Source organism: Salvelinus fontinalis, chromosome 6 (assembly GCF_029448725.1).
Source record: "Salvelinus fontinalis isolate EN_2023a chromosome 6, ASM2944872v1, whole genome shotgun sequence".
Taxonomy (NCBI): domain Eukaryota; kingdom Metazoa; phylum Chordata; class Actinopteri; order Salmoniformes; family Salmonidae; genus Salvelinus; species Salvelinus fontinalis.
The window spans coordinates 9,638,997-9,658,606 of record NC_074670.1 but is presented as its reverse complement, the minus strand read 5'-3'; the positions used below and the strand labels follow the sequence as shown (position 1 = coordinate 9,658,606).

At 43.5% G+C, this 19,610-nt stretch overlaps 1 protein-coding gene across 1 annotated transcript; it reads left to right on the top strand.

Annotated features, from left to right (window-relative positions):
• The first annotated feature begins 245 nt into the window (after window positions 1–245).
• LOC129856979 (zinc-binding protein A33-like) lies at window positions 246–5,603 on the top strand. Its single transcript, XM_055924815.1, has 6 exons — window positions 246–922; window positions 3,173–3,268; window positions 3,715–3,945; window positions 4,133–4,155; window positions 4,248–4,366; window positions 4,551–5,603. The coding sequence occupies exons 1-6, from the start codon at window positions 497–499 to the stop codon at window positions 5,087–5,089; spliced, it is 1,434 nt and encodes a 477-aa protein (XP_055780790.1). The 5' UTR covers window positions 246–496; the 3' UTR covers window positions 5,090–5,603.
• The last annotated feature ends 14,007 nt before the right edge of the window (window positions 5,604–19,610 follow it).

The following is a 19,610-nucleotide window of genomic DNA, read 5'->3' as shown; positions in this document are numbered from 1 at the left end:
AGGTTGTTGGCCTGAGGTAGGACTAAATAGATTTAAATAGTGGAGTAGGGTGGTGTTATTTTTGTATTATTATAATTTTATTGGAGAGTGTAGTGTTAGATGGTAGGGTATTTGTTTATTTATAATTTTTTTCATGGAAAGTATAAGGGAGTTGTACTCCAGTCTAGTAGGTGGCGGTAATGCAACATTTATTGGATGGCAACCGCCTTTAAACCTCATCGAAGAAGAACGTTGCGCACAATACACACACCATTGAGGAAGGAAGGTTACAGTTAGAACTGTAGGCGATGGCGCTCCAAAAAGGCACATTTTACCTGTTTACAAACTGAAGTTTTGTGTTGCCGTCAACAAATCTACAAACAATAAAGGTAAACTGTCAAACAGAACGGAAGTGTGTCTCTGGACAACTGTCAGCGTATAAAAAGGAGCATTTTGAAGAAAGCGAAAGTAAACTTTACGCGTTTTCAGAAGGGCCCTGCATTGCCGACAGCACACCATGGCTGAATGTGATTGGAATGAGGAGATGTCAGAGGGTCCATTCCTCCTTCAGGAAGATCTGACCTGTCCGGTGTGTAAAGATCTTTACCGGGAGCCCGTGCTTCTTTCATGCAGCCACAGCTTCTGCAAGGAGTGCTTGGAGCAAAGCCGAAAGGTGGGGCAGAGGTGTCCGGTGTGCAGGAAGAGCTGTGACGGGGAGCAACCAATCTCCAACCGGGCGCTGATGGCCGCTACCGAGTCCTTTCAGAAGGAGAAGCGCTGGCGGGGACCGAACGCAATCAATAATGTGCCTCTTTGTAACCTGCACCGGTTGGAGCTTCAACTTTACTGCGTAAAGGACGAGGAGCCCGTGTGCGTTGACTGTGTCACTCTACATCGGACTCACGAGCTGCTGCCACTCAACAAGGGGGCGCCGTTGTGTAAGGTAAGTGAGGTGATTCGATTATCTGGGCCGGGTTTCACAGGTGAGATGAGTTTGCATTGGGTGAAAAGTGATTGCATTCGTTTTGGAACCGGTTTGACTCCGAGGCTTGAGCCAGGTGCCCGGCTCTGGCCGACGGCGAAGTAGGCCAAAAAAGTGACAGGTTAAGAACGTGGAGTAATTAATAGAATACTGTGTTTTAACATGCAAATTGATTGCGTTTAATAGCGCTTTATCTGCCTTCCCAATGAAAACTCGTTTGAAAATTAGAAAATGTTATTTTATGGAAAATATATGTTGAATGTTTCTGAACGATGCACCATGTTGCCTTGTTGACATGACCAAGCGCTGCAGATAACTGTTCATTTGAGAAGGGCGCTCCTCCCTCACCGCTTTTGCCCTTGATAGGTGGTTTGAAGTCAGATAAAAATCTGATTCCTGGCCATGCGACTTGTATGAACTGCAGTGGCTAGCCAAAAAGTTCGATCATCTTATCCTTTGAGGATTTAAGCATGATTTTGAACATTCAAAGCAACTGGGAAACGTCCATGGCAGGGCTTTTTTCTTCAGGCCTTTTTCTTCTTCAAGATTGTTTTGGCAGACTATATCCGAAAGGTGTATTGTCGCCACCTACTGGGTGGGATAGAACTGAGAACGAAAATAAATGAAAAATAAATCACTCATACTATTCTTAAAAAAACATAACAAAAGTCTATGTACTCCTTCACTTAGTCAAAATGTACTCAGAACCCTACACAGGTTCTAGGGCCTGAGAGGGGGATGCATCTTCAGACATTATTTCCCTGCAATGTCTCAGATGTGAAATCCTGGAGTCATAAGAACCTTTTAGCCGCTTTCACAATTATTTTCAGTTTCCTAGATTTTTTTTGTTTTTTTACCCTGTACAATTAATCCCCTGCGCAATGAACGCAACAAAATCAACATTCTTCACGATTAGTGTTTCAGAATCTCTCAACTGACTGACATTCACAGACTGATGGGCATCCACTGCCATATCTTCATCATCTCTACTCGCTGCTTCGACAGTTTTCACTGACTCTGCATAGGAGACCTTCTCAGCAGCCCTGATCCTTCCTACTTCAACCTCCTCCATCCTAACAGGGCACTCAGGGAACTCTGGGATATGATTCCCATCACAATGGCAACATGGTGCATCCTCAGACTCTTCAACAATGATATTCTGTTTGCAAACACTTGACACATGGCCAAACTTTTTACATTTATGACATTGAAGTTGCTTTTGTACATGAACTCGCACCACATATCTCATATCCCAGCTTTACATGGGTTTGGAGAAATTATTCATCGAACATCAATAACACAGAAAGGCTTTCCTCCTTTTCATTCACCATGCGGGTTAAGCAACGTGAATCAACAATTCCTGGCATGTTAATCTTAAACCATGAAGCCTCAATATCCATAGAGACGCCAGATATGACACCTTTTATTGGTGACCTACTCCGATAATCATAGCATTCCACTTTGTGCGTCGATAATTTGTGCATTCTCCTTTTGTTCCTTTGACACACATGAAATCAACATCATACCACTCCTGGTCACTCTGACTCCACTTCTCCCAATGCATTCTTCACCATCTTTGTGACCAAATGGGTTTCTCCAAAAAACATCCTTGCTCATGAATCGCACTCCAACAAGGAATGAGGCATTATCATACCGAGGCTTATCTTGATTTACAACTAATCCTTTTGGCTCCATTCTTAGATATTTCAGTATTCCAATAATTTCCTCTGTCTTCACTCGCACTAACAAAATCAAGCATTGCTTCTGGTTCCGCCATTGCTCTCCCTACCCAAGTTAGTGCTTACAACAATAAAACTTTCCCGGCAGGCATTTTTGTCACCTTAGCTTGCTATATAACTTCTGAGTGATAGGAACCACAAGCACCCCGACCAATCAGCCTACACCATTGTGGACACACCTGTTGTTACTATGACAACTATCATAGCAATGTCAGCTAATGACTGCTGTCTGAACACACACATCTAATTTGGTCACTTGTAACTTGGTGTTTGGACAATCAGTATTCCAAAACAGATTTGAGTATTTAAGGCCTGCAGTGTGAACAAAACTTTATTGTCCTTTAGTCAACACCCAATAGCTTAGGACCTTTAACAATACTGAAAATACGTTGCTGTATGTTTTTATTATCTGGTAGTCACTAGATCACAAACTAATATGCATATCAATTGTGTTTTATGTGTTCTATTGCAGGAAGAACTGACCATTAAAGTCAACATATTGGAGGAGAAAGTGGAGACCTTCAAGAGAATGAAAAAGAAATACTCTAACACAGTTGATTTCATGAAGGTACTATAATACTGTATCTGCTTGACCTGCTGACATCTACACTGTAGGGCCTATCCATGACCATGACTAATGGTGAATGTTTTGTGTAAGATAATGTGATTTGTTAGAGCTCTTTGATGCCCTCACTAGTTCTATCCAGACGTGTGTAGCCTATCCAGAGCCCAACAGTTTGATGTTCATCATTGTTCTGTAATGAGATATGTGAACCAACCTGTTTGACTGGTAGGGACAGACTGAGATTCCTTGAGCCTCCAGAAAGAATTGGAAATAACAAAATAGTTGACTGTAGATCAAACCTAGGGCCTGCAGTCCTGACAAGGAAAGCCTCTAGAGGAAACTATAATTATAGCCTATAGATGAGTAATGTTGTGTGAGATATGAATTGCAAGAGGTATGTCAGTATCATTACAAAATGGCACTCTTCCTCCAACCTCTCTCGTACCCAGATCCAGACAGAGCAGGCAGAGAAGCAGATCAAGGCAGAGTTTGAGAGGCTCCGTCAGGTGCTGTGTGTAGAGGAGGCTGCCAGGCTGAAGGCCCTGGCAGACGAGGAGGAGGACAAGAGATCCAGTATGGAAGACAGGATCAGCTCCTTGACCCGTGACATCGCTGCCCTCACTAAGCTGGTCCAAACAGTAAAGAGGGAGATGGGGGCGGAGGATTTAACCTTCTTGCAGGTAGGCAGGAGGGGTCTCCCTCATGGGGGGGGAGGGGGGTCATGGGTCTCTCTCGTGGGGTGGGGATCGCCCTCTCTTATCCTAACTGTACATTGTCACTATGCATGACAGTGAGACATTTTTGAATGCAAACATTTGTCAATCTTATTCACAATGAACTAATGGGTTCAATTGTGTTGTTTTTCAGAACTTCCAAGCCTTAAAGAAAAAGTAAGTACAGTAACATCCTATCAGTTGCCCAACAGTTTGTGTACCATCCCTCTAATATCATGGTCATCTTCTATGATGTCATGTCTTCACAGAGCCCAGTGGCCTCGTGAAGACCCCCAGAATCCCTCAGATGCTCTCCTGAATATGGCCAAACACGTGGGCTCTCTGGGCTACAACATTTGGAAGAGCATGCAGGCTCACGTCACATGCAGTGAGTACATGTACTGAAGGGTTAGGGTTCTAACTTGCTACATAAGTTATGACACACAATAAAATGGGTGTGGATGGCTATATAATGTGTAAGGGGTCAATGTTTTGAATGATGGAGGAAACACTTTAGGCAACAGTTACGCTTCAATCCTAATGTTTTGTAACACGTCTCCCTCTCTCTCCAGTCCCAGTGGTGATGGACCCTAACACAGCCTCTCCCTGGCTTTCCATGTCCCCAGACCTGGCCAGCGTACGGGACAGCCCAGAGCGCCAGTCCCTCCCGGACAACCCTGAGCGCTTCGACCCCTGTGTCTTTGTCCTTGGAGCTGAGGGCTTCCGCTCCGGCAAGCACCGCTGGGAGGTCCATGTGGGAGACAACCCAAAGTGGATCCTGGGAATCTGTAAGGAGTCTGTGGCTCGCAAGAGGAAGTTCACCGTGTCCACAGACAGGGGCGTGTGGACCATCGGGCTGAGCAAAGGGGTGTACAACGCCCTGACTGGCAAACGCACAGTGCTGGTCGTGGAGAGTCGTCCAGAGAGGGTCCGGGTCAAGCTAAACATGGATAAGGGGGAGGTGTCATTTTGGGACGCAGGCAACGGTGGGAAGCACCTGTGCACCTTCACACACAAGTTTACAGAGAGAGTGTTCCCAATATTCGGTCCTGGGCTCCACACCACCCCGATGGAGGTTAACCCGGCCAAGGTGACCATTCATACTGCGTGACACGGCAGTGTGACAGTCACTACAGCTTGCTAAGTGTCTGGTTCAATAGCCGATGAGCAGTCGTAGTACTCGCTTGGATAGACGTCACATGTTATGGTCAGAAGGTAGCCTAATATGTGCACTTGAATAGATGGCGCATTCCACTGTTTCAGCTGTCAGGTGTGGTTGTATTCTAGTGGTTTTACTGTGGCTATAGATTTGTGTTGAGGTTTGGATCAAGACTTTTTGTATGGTCACAATCATCTTTGAAATTGTGCCATAGCAGTATTCCTATGCTTTCCATAGGATGTACATAATGCAGGCATTTATTACATGAGGGATTTTTTGGACCCTGATTCTTTAACTGGTATGTTTAGATTGCTGAGCTATTATACATAGGGATTGTCTAGGACTAGAGGGGTTCCAGTGGTAAGAATGTATTTTCTGTCATTTTACTGCGTTCTGAGATTTATTGATATGTTTACTGATTTAATTATGTTTCTGTATGGAATTTTGCAAAAAATAACTAATAAAATGTTGTCACATGCGCCAATTACAACTGTGCCGAACACGGGGAAATGCTTACTTACCATCCCTACCCAACAATAGAGTTTAAAAATCAAAATAAAATAGTAACATGAGAAATAAAATAATATACACAAGATGGGAGCTATATACAGGGAGAACCAGTACCAGATCAATGTGCAGAGGTATTCGAGGTAGTTATGTACATGAAGGCAAGGTAAAGTGACTAGGCATCAGGATAGATGAGAGTCAAATAAAGAACAGAGTAGCAGCAGTAAAGGTGTGTGTGTGATGTAGTGAATGTGTGGGAGTGCAAATATATGGTTTGTGTGTATACACATACATGCATACAGTGCAGTCGGATTCAGTATTCAGACCCCTTGATTTTTTTCCCCCCACATTTTGTTACGTTACAGCCTTTATTCTAAAATTGATTCAATTGTTTTTTCCCCTCAATCTACACACAATACCCCATAATGACAAAGCATAAACAGGTCTGTCTACATAAAAAAAAAAATATCACATTTACATTAGTATTTAGGCCCTTTACTCAGTACTTTGTTGAAGTAACTTTGGCAGCGATTACAGCCTTGCGTCTCCTTGGGTATGACGCTACAATTTTGGCAGACCTCTATTTGGGGAGTTTCTCCCATTCTCTGCAGATCCTCTGAAGCTCTGTCAGGCTGGATGGGGAGCGTCGCTGCACAGCTATTTTCAGGTCTCCAGAGATGTTTGATCGGGTTCAAGTCCGGGCTCTGGCTGGGCCACTCAAGGGCTTTCAGAGACTGTGTGATTAGGTTCGTCGTCCTGTTGGAAAGTGAACCTTCACCCCAGTCAGGTCCTGAGCGCTCTGGAGCAGGTTTTCATCAACGATCTCTCTGTACTTTTCTCTGTTGATCTTTCCCTTGTACCTGATTAGTCTCCCAGTCCCTTCCTCTGAAAAACATCCCCACAGCATGGTGCTGCCACCACCAAGCTTCACTGTTAGTGTAATGGATGTGAAATGGCTAGCTAGTTAGCGGTGGTGCGCGCTAATAGTGTTTCAATCGGTTACGTCACTCGCTTTGAGACCTTGAAGTAGTGGTTCCCCTTGCTCTGCAGGGGCCGCGGCCTTTGTGGAGCGATGGATAACGATGCTTCGTGGGCGACCGTTGTTGATGTGTGCAGAGGGTCCCTGGTTTGCGCCCGGGTCGGGGCGAGGGGACGGTCTAAAGTTATACTGTTACATTGGTGCCGTGACTCAGATCACTGGTTGCTGCGGAAAAGGAGGAGGTTGAAAGGGGGGTGAGTGTAACGGATGTGAAATGGCTAGCTAGTTAGCGGTGGTGCGCGCTAATAGCGTTTCAATCGGTTACGTCACTCTCTTTGAGACCTTGAAGTAGTGGTTCCCCTTGCTCTGCAAGGGCCGCTGCCTTTGTGGAGCGATGGATAACGATGCTTCGTGGGCGACCGTTGTTGATGTGTGCAGAGGGTCCCTGGTTCGCGCCCGGGTCGGGGCAAGGGGACGGTCTAAAGTTATACTGTTACATTAGGATGGTGCCAGGTTTCCTCCAGATGGGACACTTGGCATTCAGGCCAAAGAGTTCAATCTTAGTTTCATCAGACCAGAGAATCTTATTTATCATGGTCTAAGAGTCCTTTAGGTGCCTTTTGGCAAACTCCAAGCGGGCTGTCATGTGCCTTTTACTGAGGAGTGGCTTCTATCTGGCCACTACCATAAAGGCCTAATTGGTGGAGTGCTGTGGAGATGGTTGTCCTTCTGGAAGGTTATTCCATCTCCACAGAGGAACTCTAGAGCTCTGTCAGAGTGACCATCGGGTTCTTGGTCACCTCCCTGACCAAGAACCTTCTCCCCCAATTGCTCAGTTTGGCCAGCTCTAGGAAGAGTCTTGGTGGTTCCAAACTTCTTCCATTTAAGAATGATGGAGGCTACGGTGTTCTTGGGGACCTTCAATGCTGCAGAAATGTTTTGGTACCCTTCCCCAGATCTGTGCCTCGACACAGTCCTGTCTCGGAGCTCTATGGACAATTCCTTTGACCTCATGGCTTGAATTTTGCTCTGACATGCACTGTCAACTGTGGGACATTATAAGACAGATGTGTGCCTTTCCAAATCATGTCCAATCAATTGAATTTACCACAGGTGGACTCCAATGAAGTTGTAGAAACATCTCAAGGATAATCAATGGAAACAGCATGCACTTGAACTCAATTTTGAGTCTCGTGGCAAAGGTTCTGAAGACTGACGTGAATAAGGTATTTCTGTTTATTTTTGTAAATTTGCTCATATAAAAAAACGTTTTGCTTTGTTGTGATGGGGTATCGTGTGTATTTTTTAACATTTTCATCCATTATAGAACAAAGCTATAGCGTAACAAAATGTGGGGTCTGAATACTTTTCAGAATACCTTCCGAATGTACTGTGTGTGTCTAGGGCAGGTATTCCCAAACTAGGGTATGCGCAACGCCGTCGGGGTACGCCTAATAAAATGAAAACAATTCTTCACATTTTCAAACAGTCCATTTATATTTTCTAACGGGGCTAGACATTTGGGTGAGGTTTTTATCTTGCCTGAGTAGCCTCGTTTCACTGCCAAAAACAAAATTAAACCATCTAGTGTTCAACGAAATAACAACACAATGTCAAACACAGGCAGCCTAGTCAAATAATTGACATCCAATCACGTTAACCGTTACTCTCTCGTGGGAATTCCACTAACTGTCCGTATGTAGCCAAACGTAGGCGCTGCTCGTTCCGTTTGTTCGAAAATTGATAAATGGTTAAAAAAAGTAAGGCCCATAGAGACACATACCAGCTCATCTGGTAGTACTACTACTACCAGCAGTACTACACCTGCACCTGTCGACGACACAAGGTGTTCTCCTTCCACGAGCACATCCAATGACAGCATCAGTAATTATACATTTGTTTTAACCCAGCTAGCACGGACACTGACAGTTGTGAATCTGATGCAGCCAAAGAGCTCCCTTTACCCGGGAAAGTACAGAACAACCGACAGGGACGTTGGTCCATCGAAGAGGCGCAAATATGATGAGAACTACATTGATTTGGGGTTCACTTATATTGGGTGTAGTGCCTTCCCTCAGCCACAGTGTGTTATATGTGCTAAAGTACTACCTCACAACTCGATGAAACCTTCACTCTTGTGCAGACACTTAAACAAAACATGCCAATTTGAAAAATAAGTCAGGAGTTTTTTTAGCGAGAATTAAGACTACTTTCAAGTAGTAAAATATGTATAAAAGCAACAGATACCATTAATAAGATTGCCTGCAGAGTTCTGTTTTACTATCCAGGTCTGTTCCCAAACAATTTGAACTTCTACTTTTAAAAATCCACCTCTCTAAAAACAAGTCTCTCACCGTTGCCGCCTGCTATAGACCACCCTCTGCCCCCAGCTGTGCTCTGGACACCATATGTGAACTGATTTCCCCCCATCTATCTTCAGAGCTCGTGCTGCTAGGCGACCTAAATTGGAACATGCTTAACACCCCAGCCATCCTACAATCTAAGCTTGATGCCCTCAATCTCACACAAATTATCAATGAACCTACCAGGTACCACCCCAATTCCGTAAACACGGGTACCCTCATAGATATCATCCTAACCAACTTGCCCTCCAAATACACCTCTGCTGTTTTCAACCAAGATCTCAGCGATCACTGCCTCATTGCCTGCATCCGTAATGGGTCAGCGGTCAAACGACCTCCACTCATCACTGTCAAACGCTCCCTGAAACACTTCAGCGAGCAGGCCTTTCTAATCGACCTGGCCGAGGTATCCTGGAAGGATATTGATCTCATCCCGTCAGAGGATGCCTGGATATTTTTTTTAAATGCCTTCCTCACCATCTTGAATAAGCATGCCCCATTCAAGAAATTTAGAACCAGGAACAGATATAGCCCTTGGTTCTCTCCTGACTTGACTGCCCTTAACCAACAGAAAAACATCCTATGGCGTTCTGCATTAGCATCGAACAGCCCCCGTGATATGCAACTTTTCAGGGAAGCTAGAAACCAATATACACAGGCAGTTAGAAAAGCCAAGGCTAGCTTTTTCAAGCAGAAATTTGCTTCCTGCAACACAAACTCAAAAAAGTTCTGGGACACTGTAAAGTCCATGGAGAATAAGAACACCTCCTCCCAGCTTCCAACTGCACTGAAGATAGGAAACACTGTCACCACCGACAAATCCACTATAATTGAGAATTTCAACAAGCATTTTTCTACGGCTGGCCATGCTTTCCACCTGGCTACCCCTACCCCGGTCAAAAGCACTGCCCTCCCCTCTGCTACTCGCCCACGCCTTCCCCATTTCTCTTTCTCCCAAATACAGTCAGCTGATGTTCTGAAAGAGCTGCAAAATCTGGACCCTTACAAATCAGCCGGGCTAGATAATCTGGACCCTTTCTTTCTAAAACTATCTGCTGAAATTGTTGCCACCCCTATTACTAGCCTTTTCAACCTCTCTTTCGTGTCGTCTGAGATTCCCAAAGATTGGAAAGCAGCTGCGGTTATCCACCTCTTCAAAAGGGGACACACTCTTGACCCAAACAGCTACAGACCTATATCTATCCTACCCTGCCTTTCTAAGGTCTTCGAAAGCCAAGTCAACAAACAGATTACTGACCATTTCGAATCCCACCATACCTTCTCCGCTATGCAATCTGGTTTCAGAGCTGGTCATGGGTGCACCTCAGCCACGCTCAATGTCCTAAACGATATCTTAACCGCCATCGATAGGAAACAATACTGTGCAGCCGTATTCATTGACCTGGCCAAGGCTTTTGACTCTGTCAATCACCACATCCCCATCGGCAGACTCGACAGCCTTGGTTTCTCTAATGATTGCCTCGCCTGGTTCAACAACGACTTCTATGATCGAGTTCAGTGTGTCAAATCGGAGGGTCTGTTGTCCGGACCTCTGGCAGTCTCTATGGGGGTGCCACAGGGTTCAATTCTTGGACTGACTCTCTTCTCTGTATACATCAATGATGTCGCTCTTGCTGCTGGTGAGTCTCTGATCCACCTCTACGCAGACGACACTATTCTGTATACTTCTGGCCCTTCTTTTGACACTGTGTTAACAACCCTCCAGGCGAGCTTCAATGCCATACAACTCTCCTTCCGTGGCCTCCAATTGCTCTTAAATACAAGTAAAACTAAATGCATGCTCTTCAACCGATCGCTGCCTGCACCTGCCCGCCTGTCCAACATCACTACTCTGGACGGCTCTGACTTAGAATATGTGGACAACTACAAATACCTAGGTGTCTGGTTAGACTGTACACTCTCCTTCCAGACTCATATCAAACATCTCCAATCCAAAGTTAAATCTAGAATTGGCTTCCTATTCCGCAACAAAGCATCCTTCACTCATGCTGCCAAACATACCCTTGTAAAACTGACCATCCTACCAATCCTTGACTTCGGTGAAGTCATTTACAAAATAGCCTCCAAAACCCTACTCAATAAATTGGATGCAGTCTATCACAGTGCCATCCATTTTGTCACCAAAGCCCCATATACTACCCACCACTGCGACCTGTACACTCTCGTTGGCTGGCCCTCGCTTCATACTCGTCGCCAAACCGACTGTCTCCAGGTCATCTACAAAACCCTGCTAGGTAAAGTCTCCCCTTATCTCAGCTCGCTGGTCACCATAGCAGCACCTACCTGTAGCATGCGCTCCAGCAGGTATATCTCTCTGGTCACCCCCAAAACCAATTCTTCCTTTGGCCGCCTCTCCTTCCAGTTCTCTGCTGCCAATGACTGGAACGAACTACAAAAATCTCTGAAACTGGAAACACTTATCTCCCTCACTAGCTTTAAGCACCAGCTGTCAGAGCAGCTCATAGATTACTGCACCTGTACATAGCCCATCTATAATTTAGCCCAAACAACTACCTCTTTACCTACTGTATTTATTTATTTATTTTGCTCCTTTGCACCCCATTATTTCTATCTCTACTTTGCACTTTCTTCCACTGCAAACCAACCATTTCAGTGTTTTTTACTTGCTATATTGTATTTACTTCGCCACCATGGCCTTTTTTTATATTTTTATTTATATATATATTTTGTTTGCCTTCACCTCCCTTATCTCACCTCACTTGCTCACATTGTATATAGACTTATTTTTCACTGTATTATTGACTGTATGTTTGTTTTACTCCATGTGTAACTATGTGTTGTTGTATGTGTCGAACTGCTTTACTTTATCTTGGCCAGGTCGCAATTGTAAATGAGAACGTGTTCTCAATTTGCCTACCTGGTTAAATAAAGGTGAAATAAATAAAACAATAAAAAAAATAAGAAGGGGCTAGCAGCGTCTTATATGGTGAGCTACCGAGTGGCTAGGGCAGGCAAGCCCCATCCTGTTGTGGAGGACTTCATTCTTCCTGCTGCTGAAAGCACTGCGTTAATCAAATCCGGTATCAGGATAAATAAAAAGCAAGGTCTGCTAACTTTATTTAATTATGTCTAATTGGGGCCTCCCGGGTGGCGCAGTGGTCTAGGGCACTGCATCGCAGTGCTAACTGCGCCACCAGAGTCTCTGGGTTCGCGCCCAGGCTCTGTCGCACCCGGCCGCGACCAGGAGGTCCGTGGGGCGACGCACAATTGGCATAGCGTCGTCCGGGGTAGGGAGGGTTTGGCCGGTAGGGATATCCTTGTCTCATTGCGCTCCAGCGACTCCTGTGGCGGGGTACACGGTGTTTCCTCCGACACATTGGTGCGGCTGGCTTCCGGGTTGGAGGCGCGCTGTGTTAAGAAGCAGTACGGCTGGTTGGGTTGTGCTTCGGAGGACGCATGGCTTTCGACCTTCGTCTCTCCCGAGCCCGTACGGGAGTTGTAGCGATGAGACAAGGTAGTAATTACTAGCGATTGGTTACCACGAAAATTGGGGAGAAAATGAGATTTCAAAAAAAATAATAATAATAATAATTATGTTTAATTAACGCAAACAATAAATGGCAAATGCAATTTTCGTATATACGGGTTCGCTGTATCACCGCGCAGGGTTAAACAGAGAACTGGCAGGAAGTACGTAAACAGCTGTTCTTATACCGTGATGACATAGGCCAACAGACGGGTTGGAACTATCACAGTAGAGGCTGAGCGTGGTTTAAACTTTGCTCAGCCTATCGCCGGTACTCAGACTGGTCCCAGTCTCTGGTCACAGTCTCTCAGATGTCCGCATCTGGTCGTTGGGTAGATTAGATCCGTCTTGTGCCGCTACACTCAAACAGTTCCTTATATGGTATTGTCCAGTGTCCTAACCTCCCTGGTTGGCATGGAGATATGCACCCCTCCCCTCTCCAGATTGACCACAGCTTTTGTAGCAAGTCACTCTGTTGCTCAGTCTTTTTTTTATTTTTTTTTATTTTTTTATCCCATTTTCTCCCCAATTTTCGTGGTATCCAATCGCTAGTAATTACTACCTTGTCTCATCGCTACAACTCCCGTACGGGCTCGGGAGAGACGAAGGTCGAAAGCCATGCGTCCTCCGAAGCACAACCCAACCAGCCGTACTGCTTCTTAACACAGCGCGCCTCCAACCCGGAAGCCAGCCGCACCAATGTGTCGGAGGAAACACCGTGTACCTGGCCCCCTTGGCTGGCACGCACTGCACCCAGCCCGCCACAGGAGTCGCTGGAGCGCGATGAGACAAGGATATCCCTACCGGCCAAACCCTCCCTACCCCAGACGACGCTATGCCAATTGTGCGTCGCCCCACGGACCTCCCGGTCGCGGCCGGCTGCGACAGAGCCTGGGCGCGAACCCAGAGACTGTGGTGGCGCAGTTAGCACTGCGATGCAGTGCCCTAGACCACTGCGCCACCCGGGAGGCCCTGTTGCTCAGTCTTTACACACACACACATCTGCATTGTTTGTGTGTGTGTGTAACAAAACAATATTCATCTTCATACAATATGGTAGCAGGCTATAGTGCATAAACATAAATCCTAACACTGCTGTGGATATGGCTGAGACAGTGCTGGGGGGAAAGGCCAAATAAACTATACAGACAATTACTTCATCAAACAACATTGTCTCACGACGCATCAGAGACATGGCAGGAGACGTTTTGAAACAATTACTGCTTCGCATACAAGCCAGTGAATTCTATGCGTTACAGCTGGATTAGTCAACAGACGTGGCGAGCCTGGCACAGCTCCTGGTATATGTCAGTTACATTTATGGGGGGTCAATTAAGGAAGACATCCTCTTCTGCAAACCCCTGGACACCAGGACAACAGGAGAGGATATTTTTTAAATACTGAACAGCTTTGTGACATCCAATGGACTTTGGTGGTCAAGATGTGTTGGTATCTGTACTGATGGCGCAAAAACCATGACAGGGAGACAGTGGAGTGAGGGAGGGAGGCAGGGAGACACAAGCAGTTGCTCCCAACGCCACTTGGGTACACTGCAGCATCCACTGAGAGGCTCTTGCTGCCAAGGGAATTGCCTGACAGCTTGTAATACGTTTTGGACACTACAGTGAAAATGTTTAACTTTATTAAAGCAAGGGCTCTGAACTCTTGTGTGTTTTCTACACTATGCAATGATATGGGCAGTGACCATGTAACGCTTTTACAACATACAGAAGAAGTGAGCTGGTTATCAAGGGGCAAAGTATTGACACGTTTTTTTGAACTGAGAGACGAGCTTAAAGTTTTCTTTACTGACCATAATTTTCACTTGTATGACCTCTTGCATGATGATGAGTTTCTCACACAACTGGCCTATCTGGGTGATGTTTTTTCTCGCCTAAATGATCTGAATCTAGGATTACAGGGACTCTCCACAACTATGTTCAATGTGGGAACAATATTGAGGCTATGATTAAGAAGTTGGAGCTCTTCTCTGTCTGCATTAACAAGGACAACACACAGGTCTTTCCATCATTATATGATTTTTTTGTTTGCAAATGTCAAATGTGATATAGCTTAGTCTCTGAGCGAGTTGGTTGCGCAATTACGCAGGTACTTTCCGGAAACGGATGACACAAACAACTGGATTCATTATCCCTTTCATGCTCTTCCTCCAGTCCACTTACCAATATCTGAACAAGAGAGTCTCATCGAAATTGCAACAAGCGGTTCTGTGAAATTTGTATTTTATCAGAAGCCACTGCCAAATTTCTGGATTGGGCTGCGCTCAGAGTATCCTGCCTTGGCAAATCGCGCTGTTAAGACACAGATGCACTTTGCAACCACGTACCTATGTGAGAGTGGATTCTCGGCCTCACTAGCATGAAAACTAAATACAAGCAAAGACTGTGTGTGGAAAATAATTTAAGACTGAGACTCTCCGATACAACTCAACATTGCAGAGTGATGTGCATCCTTTCAAACATACCCTTCTCATTAACCGGTGGTGAGTTATTCACCATTTTCAATGAACAAAATTAGGTTTTATATGTAAGATGGTTGAATAAAGAGCAAAATTATTGATTATTATTATATTATTATTTGTGCCCTGGTCCTATAAGTGCCCTTTGTCAATTCCCACGAGCTGGGTTGTGACAAAAACTCTAACTCATTCTTATGTTTAATAAATGTATCATATAGTGTGTGTGTGTGTGTGGTGGGCTTACAATGATTGCAAAAAACAACATTTGAGAGTGCACTGACCCTGGTGCTAGAGGGGGTACGCAGCTGGAGGTTGAATGTTTGAAGGGGTACGGGATTATAAAAAGTTTGGGATCCACTGGTCTAGGGAGTGTGTGTAGGTTCAGTGCAAGATGGAGTCAGTGCAGGTAGTTCGGGTACAGTACCTTTAATTTACTAATTAGTCTATGCCAAACTGTCTTAGTCTTTGTGTAAGCCTATTCTGTGTGATGCTTTATTTGTTCATCTAATGTTTAAAAAAAATCTAGTAAGGCACATGATTGCATATTTTCATGACAGTGTTGTATGATATTATAATGACTTGATGTAATGTTTCATAGAAACATTTAAGTGACAATTAGATTATATGAAATAATGCATTATGATGATTTCTTACTTTTCATTGTCTTAGGTTTGAGTGAATGCCAAAGTGTTTTGCTCTCAATCAAATTGATTGTATTTGTTAATCATTTATTATAGAATAATAAACATACTATGGGAAACTAGACTACGGTAGTAGTTGTGGAATTGTTAGGTTACATTACTCGTTGGTTATTACTGCATTGTCGGAACTAGAAGCATAAGCATTTCGCTACACTCGCATTAACATCTGCTAACCATGTGTATGTGACAAATACAATTTGATTTGATTTCATGTTTAATTTTTTGTTTTATACGATAAAACAGTTGAATCAGACAAGCTTTTGCTCTGGGGGATGTTCAGACACTATTCAATGTTTATTTAACCAGTAATCTATTTTGGATAAAGTTTTATGTACTGATACTGATTTTGTAAAATAATAATGAATTGAGTGAGGATTGAGTGTTTTGAAGTCTACATAGCCCAGATTCACCACCAATGCACTCTTCGAATAATACACTCCTCGGGTGATGCACAGCAGCTATAGCTATAGTAATAAATGTTTAACTGATAGACACTACATCTGATTAGAAATCAAAACTAACACACTTCGTGTTACACGGTTTCTAGTTGTCAATATTCATACTTTCTCAGGTGAGTTTCTCTGAGGACGCAATTACCAAACATCGCCACTGGAAGGCAATGCTGAGGTTTACAATTTTTGTGATGTAGAGATGACGAGGAGCCTTTTTGAGGTTGTGGTGGCCAGGGTCAGAGTAGTGCAGAAGGTGTCGTTGTTGAGGCAATGAAGAAAGTAGAGGAGGATGGGTCAATGGTGAGGAATCCTGAGAGGATCCCTTTGAGTAGTAGATCTGTGCCAGCACAGAGGGATTGGCCAATGAGTGATATATCCTTCAGTAAGGTTAGGTTCTTAGTGTTCATAGCTGCAGAGAAGTACTTGGGTATACGAGATTTGACTTCAGTAGAGTTACAGGGTGTGTTTAATGGTGGTGTCCTGTCCTCCCAGGCCGTTGGCATGGTGTAGGAGCAGATAGGGTCAAAGTAGTGGAATGGGGTAATGGGTTTTTAATGAGTGAAGGGTTAGTCAGAAGCATGTTTTTAGTTTTTTCCCTTTTGTTTTACAAAGTGTAATGGATTTACACTCCAGTTCAATTTGTGGCTGTAATGCACCTTGTGATTGCCAACCGCCATTTAAAAACATAAGAAGAAGAAGAAAATTGTGGATGCATTGGATGAGGTGGCGTAGATGAGAGTAACGGGAAGTGGGTATATTTAGTTTTTTTGTATATCTATCAGTGGAGGCTGCTGAAGGGAGGACGGCTCATAAAAATGGCTGGAATGGAGTCAGTAGAATGGTATCAACACATCAAACACGTGGTTTCCATGTGTTGGATGCCATTCTATTGACTCCATTACAGCCATTATCATGAGCCGTCCTCCCTTCAGCAGCCTCCACTGATATCTTTGGAACAGAAGGAGCATGCTCTGTGACTCAAGAAGATAGGAATGTTTGGAATGTGGATCTTCGAAGCATTGCGCCTATGAAGGGTGTTATCTGTGGGGTGGCGCTCGAAGTAAAAGCCAAGAGTATATGGGAAGAATTGGATGAAGTGGTTTGTGCACACTTTTTGACTTGCATGGTGGATGCGTTCTACTCCATCCATTCTACTGTTTTCTGATGAAGTCTCTCCCTTCTCACGTGTATTTGGGTTTTATGAGATTCCCTGTGAGAGCCTTCATGCCCAAACCCATGCAGTGCAATAAATGCAAATGATTTAGTCATGTGTCAAGTGTATGTAGATATGAGGGGTATCTTAAGCCAGTTGAGCCTAAATGCTGTAATTGTGTTGGTGAACATACAACTGAATTTCTGAAGTGTCCTGTTAGGGTGAAGGAGACGGAGGTGCCAAGAATAAGGGCTGTCCAGCATGTCTCCTATCCGGAGTCGGTGAGAAGAGTGGAAGAAAGGAGTGATGTTCAAGAAGTAATGGTAGTAGGAGTAAAGACACCAGATAATATTCCTTGTCAACAGAGGGATCCTGACATGTTGCATGTTAACTTCTTCTTAATAGGGGGGCGCTGTTTTCACTTTGGAAAAATTGTGCCCAAATTAAACGGCCTCGTACTCTGTTCTAGATCATACAATATGCATATTATTATTACTATTGGATAGAAAACACTCTGAAGTTTCTAAAACGGTTTGAATTATATCTGTGAGTAAAACAGAACTCATTTGGCAGCAAACTTCCATACAGGAAGTGAAAATTCTGAAAATGAGGCTCTGTGTCAGGGCCTGCCTATTCAACTGGCTTTTATTTATGGATCTGTATGCACTTCATACACCTTCCAGTAGATGTCAACAGGCAGTAGAAGGTTGAATGGGGTGTCTAGCTTGATGTGAGGCCGAATAAGAGCTTTTGGAGTGACAGGTCCGCTCTTTTGTGAGTTTTCAACTGCGCGCCAGGGAACCTCACATTGTCTTCTGAAAAGCGTTCAGTATACACGACGAATTGCTCCGGCTCTGATTTTATTGGATACATATGAGAAGAACATCATAAAGTAGGATTTTCAACCGAGTTTAACCAGTTTATTCGACGTTTATTGGGAATTTTGGAATTTTTCTCCTTGCACAACATTCTGATGGAAGATCAGCAAAAGTAAGAGAATATTTATGATGTTATTTCGTATTTTTGTGTAATATGTTGGCTCCAACACGGCGGAGAATAGGTGAGCGCTGTCTCACAATAATGCATGCTGTATGTTGTAATAAAGTTATTTTTTTAAATCTAACACAGCGGTTGCATTAAGAACCAGTGTATCTTTCATTTGCTGTACAACATGTATTTTTAGTAAAGTTTATGATGAGTTCTTTGGTTAGATTAGGTGACTGTCCAAAATATCTCCGGAGATTCTGGTGAATCGTTGCTACGTATTCATAATGTATAACCAGGATTTGTAGCTATAAATATGCACATTTTCGAACAAAACATAAATGTATTGTATAACATGATGTTATAAGACTGTCATCTGATGAAGTTGTCTAAAGGTTAGTGATTAATTTTATATCTTTTGCTGGTTTTTGCGAAAGCTACCTTTGCGGTGGATAAATGCGTTTGTGTGTTTGGCTATTGTGGTAAGCTAATATAATTCTATATTGTGTTTTCGCTGTAAAACACTTAAAAAATTGCAAATATTGGCTGGATTCACAAGATGTTTATCTTTCATTTGCTGTACACCATGTATTTTTCATAAATGTTTTATGATGAGTATTTATATATTTCACGTTGCTCTCTGTAATTATTCTGGCTGTTTTGGTGCTATTTGTGATGGTGGCTGCAATGTAAAACTACGATTTATACCTCAAATATGCACATTTTCGAACAAAACATAAATGTATTGTATAACATGATGTTATAAGACTGTCATTTGATGAAGTTGTTCAAGGTTAGTGATTAATTTTATCTCTATTTCTGGGTTTTGTGAAAGCTACCTATGCGGTGGAAACATGGTGAAAATATGCAGTTGTGTGTTTGGCTATTGTGGTTAGCTAATAGAAATACATATTGTGTTTTCGCTGTAAAACATTTTAAAAATCGGAAATGATGGCTGGATTCACAAGATGTTTATCTTTCATTTGCTATATTGGACTTGTGATTTCATAAAATTATATTATATGATATTTAAGAAGGTGGACTTTGTAGTGTTTATTGCATTGGTTATCAACTGCACAGCGCATACAGAGAGGACATCTGTGACTGAAGGAGTGGGATGATTTATACATTTTTTCTTTGTATTTTGTATGTTGTCGGTCCCCTTGGCCCCCCTTTCCCGCAATGGAATATGTTTTTTTCAATGCCCTGTACAGTAGATGGCGGTAATACACCAATATGTGTAGTCTGCCATAAAACCTTAAAAAAGAAGAAGAAGCAGTGCATACAATGGAATATTGTTTGTTTTTGTTTCAATACCCCGTACAGTAGGTGGCAGAATAGGTGTAG

Excerpts from the sequence above, each read along its gene's own strand:
- LOC129856979 (XM_055924815.1), top strand. The coding sequence starts at position 497 with ATGGCTGAATGTGATTGGAATGAGGAGATGTCAGAGGGTCCATTCCTC. Across the intron at positions 923-3,172 it reads AGGGGGCGCCGTTGTGTAAG|GAAGAACTGACCATTAAAGT; the intron begins GTAAGTGAGGTG and ends GTTCTATTGCAG. Across the intron at positions 4,156-4,247 it reads TTCCAAGCCTTAAAGAAAAA|AGCCCAGTGGCCTCGTGAAG; the intron begins GTAAGTACAGTA and ends ATGTCTTCACAG.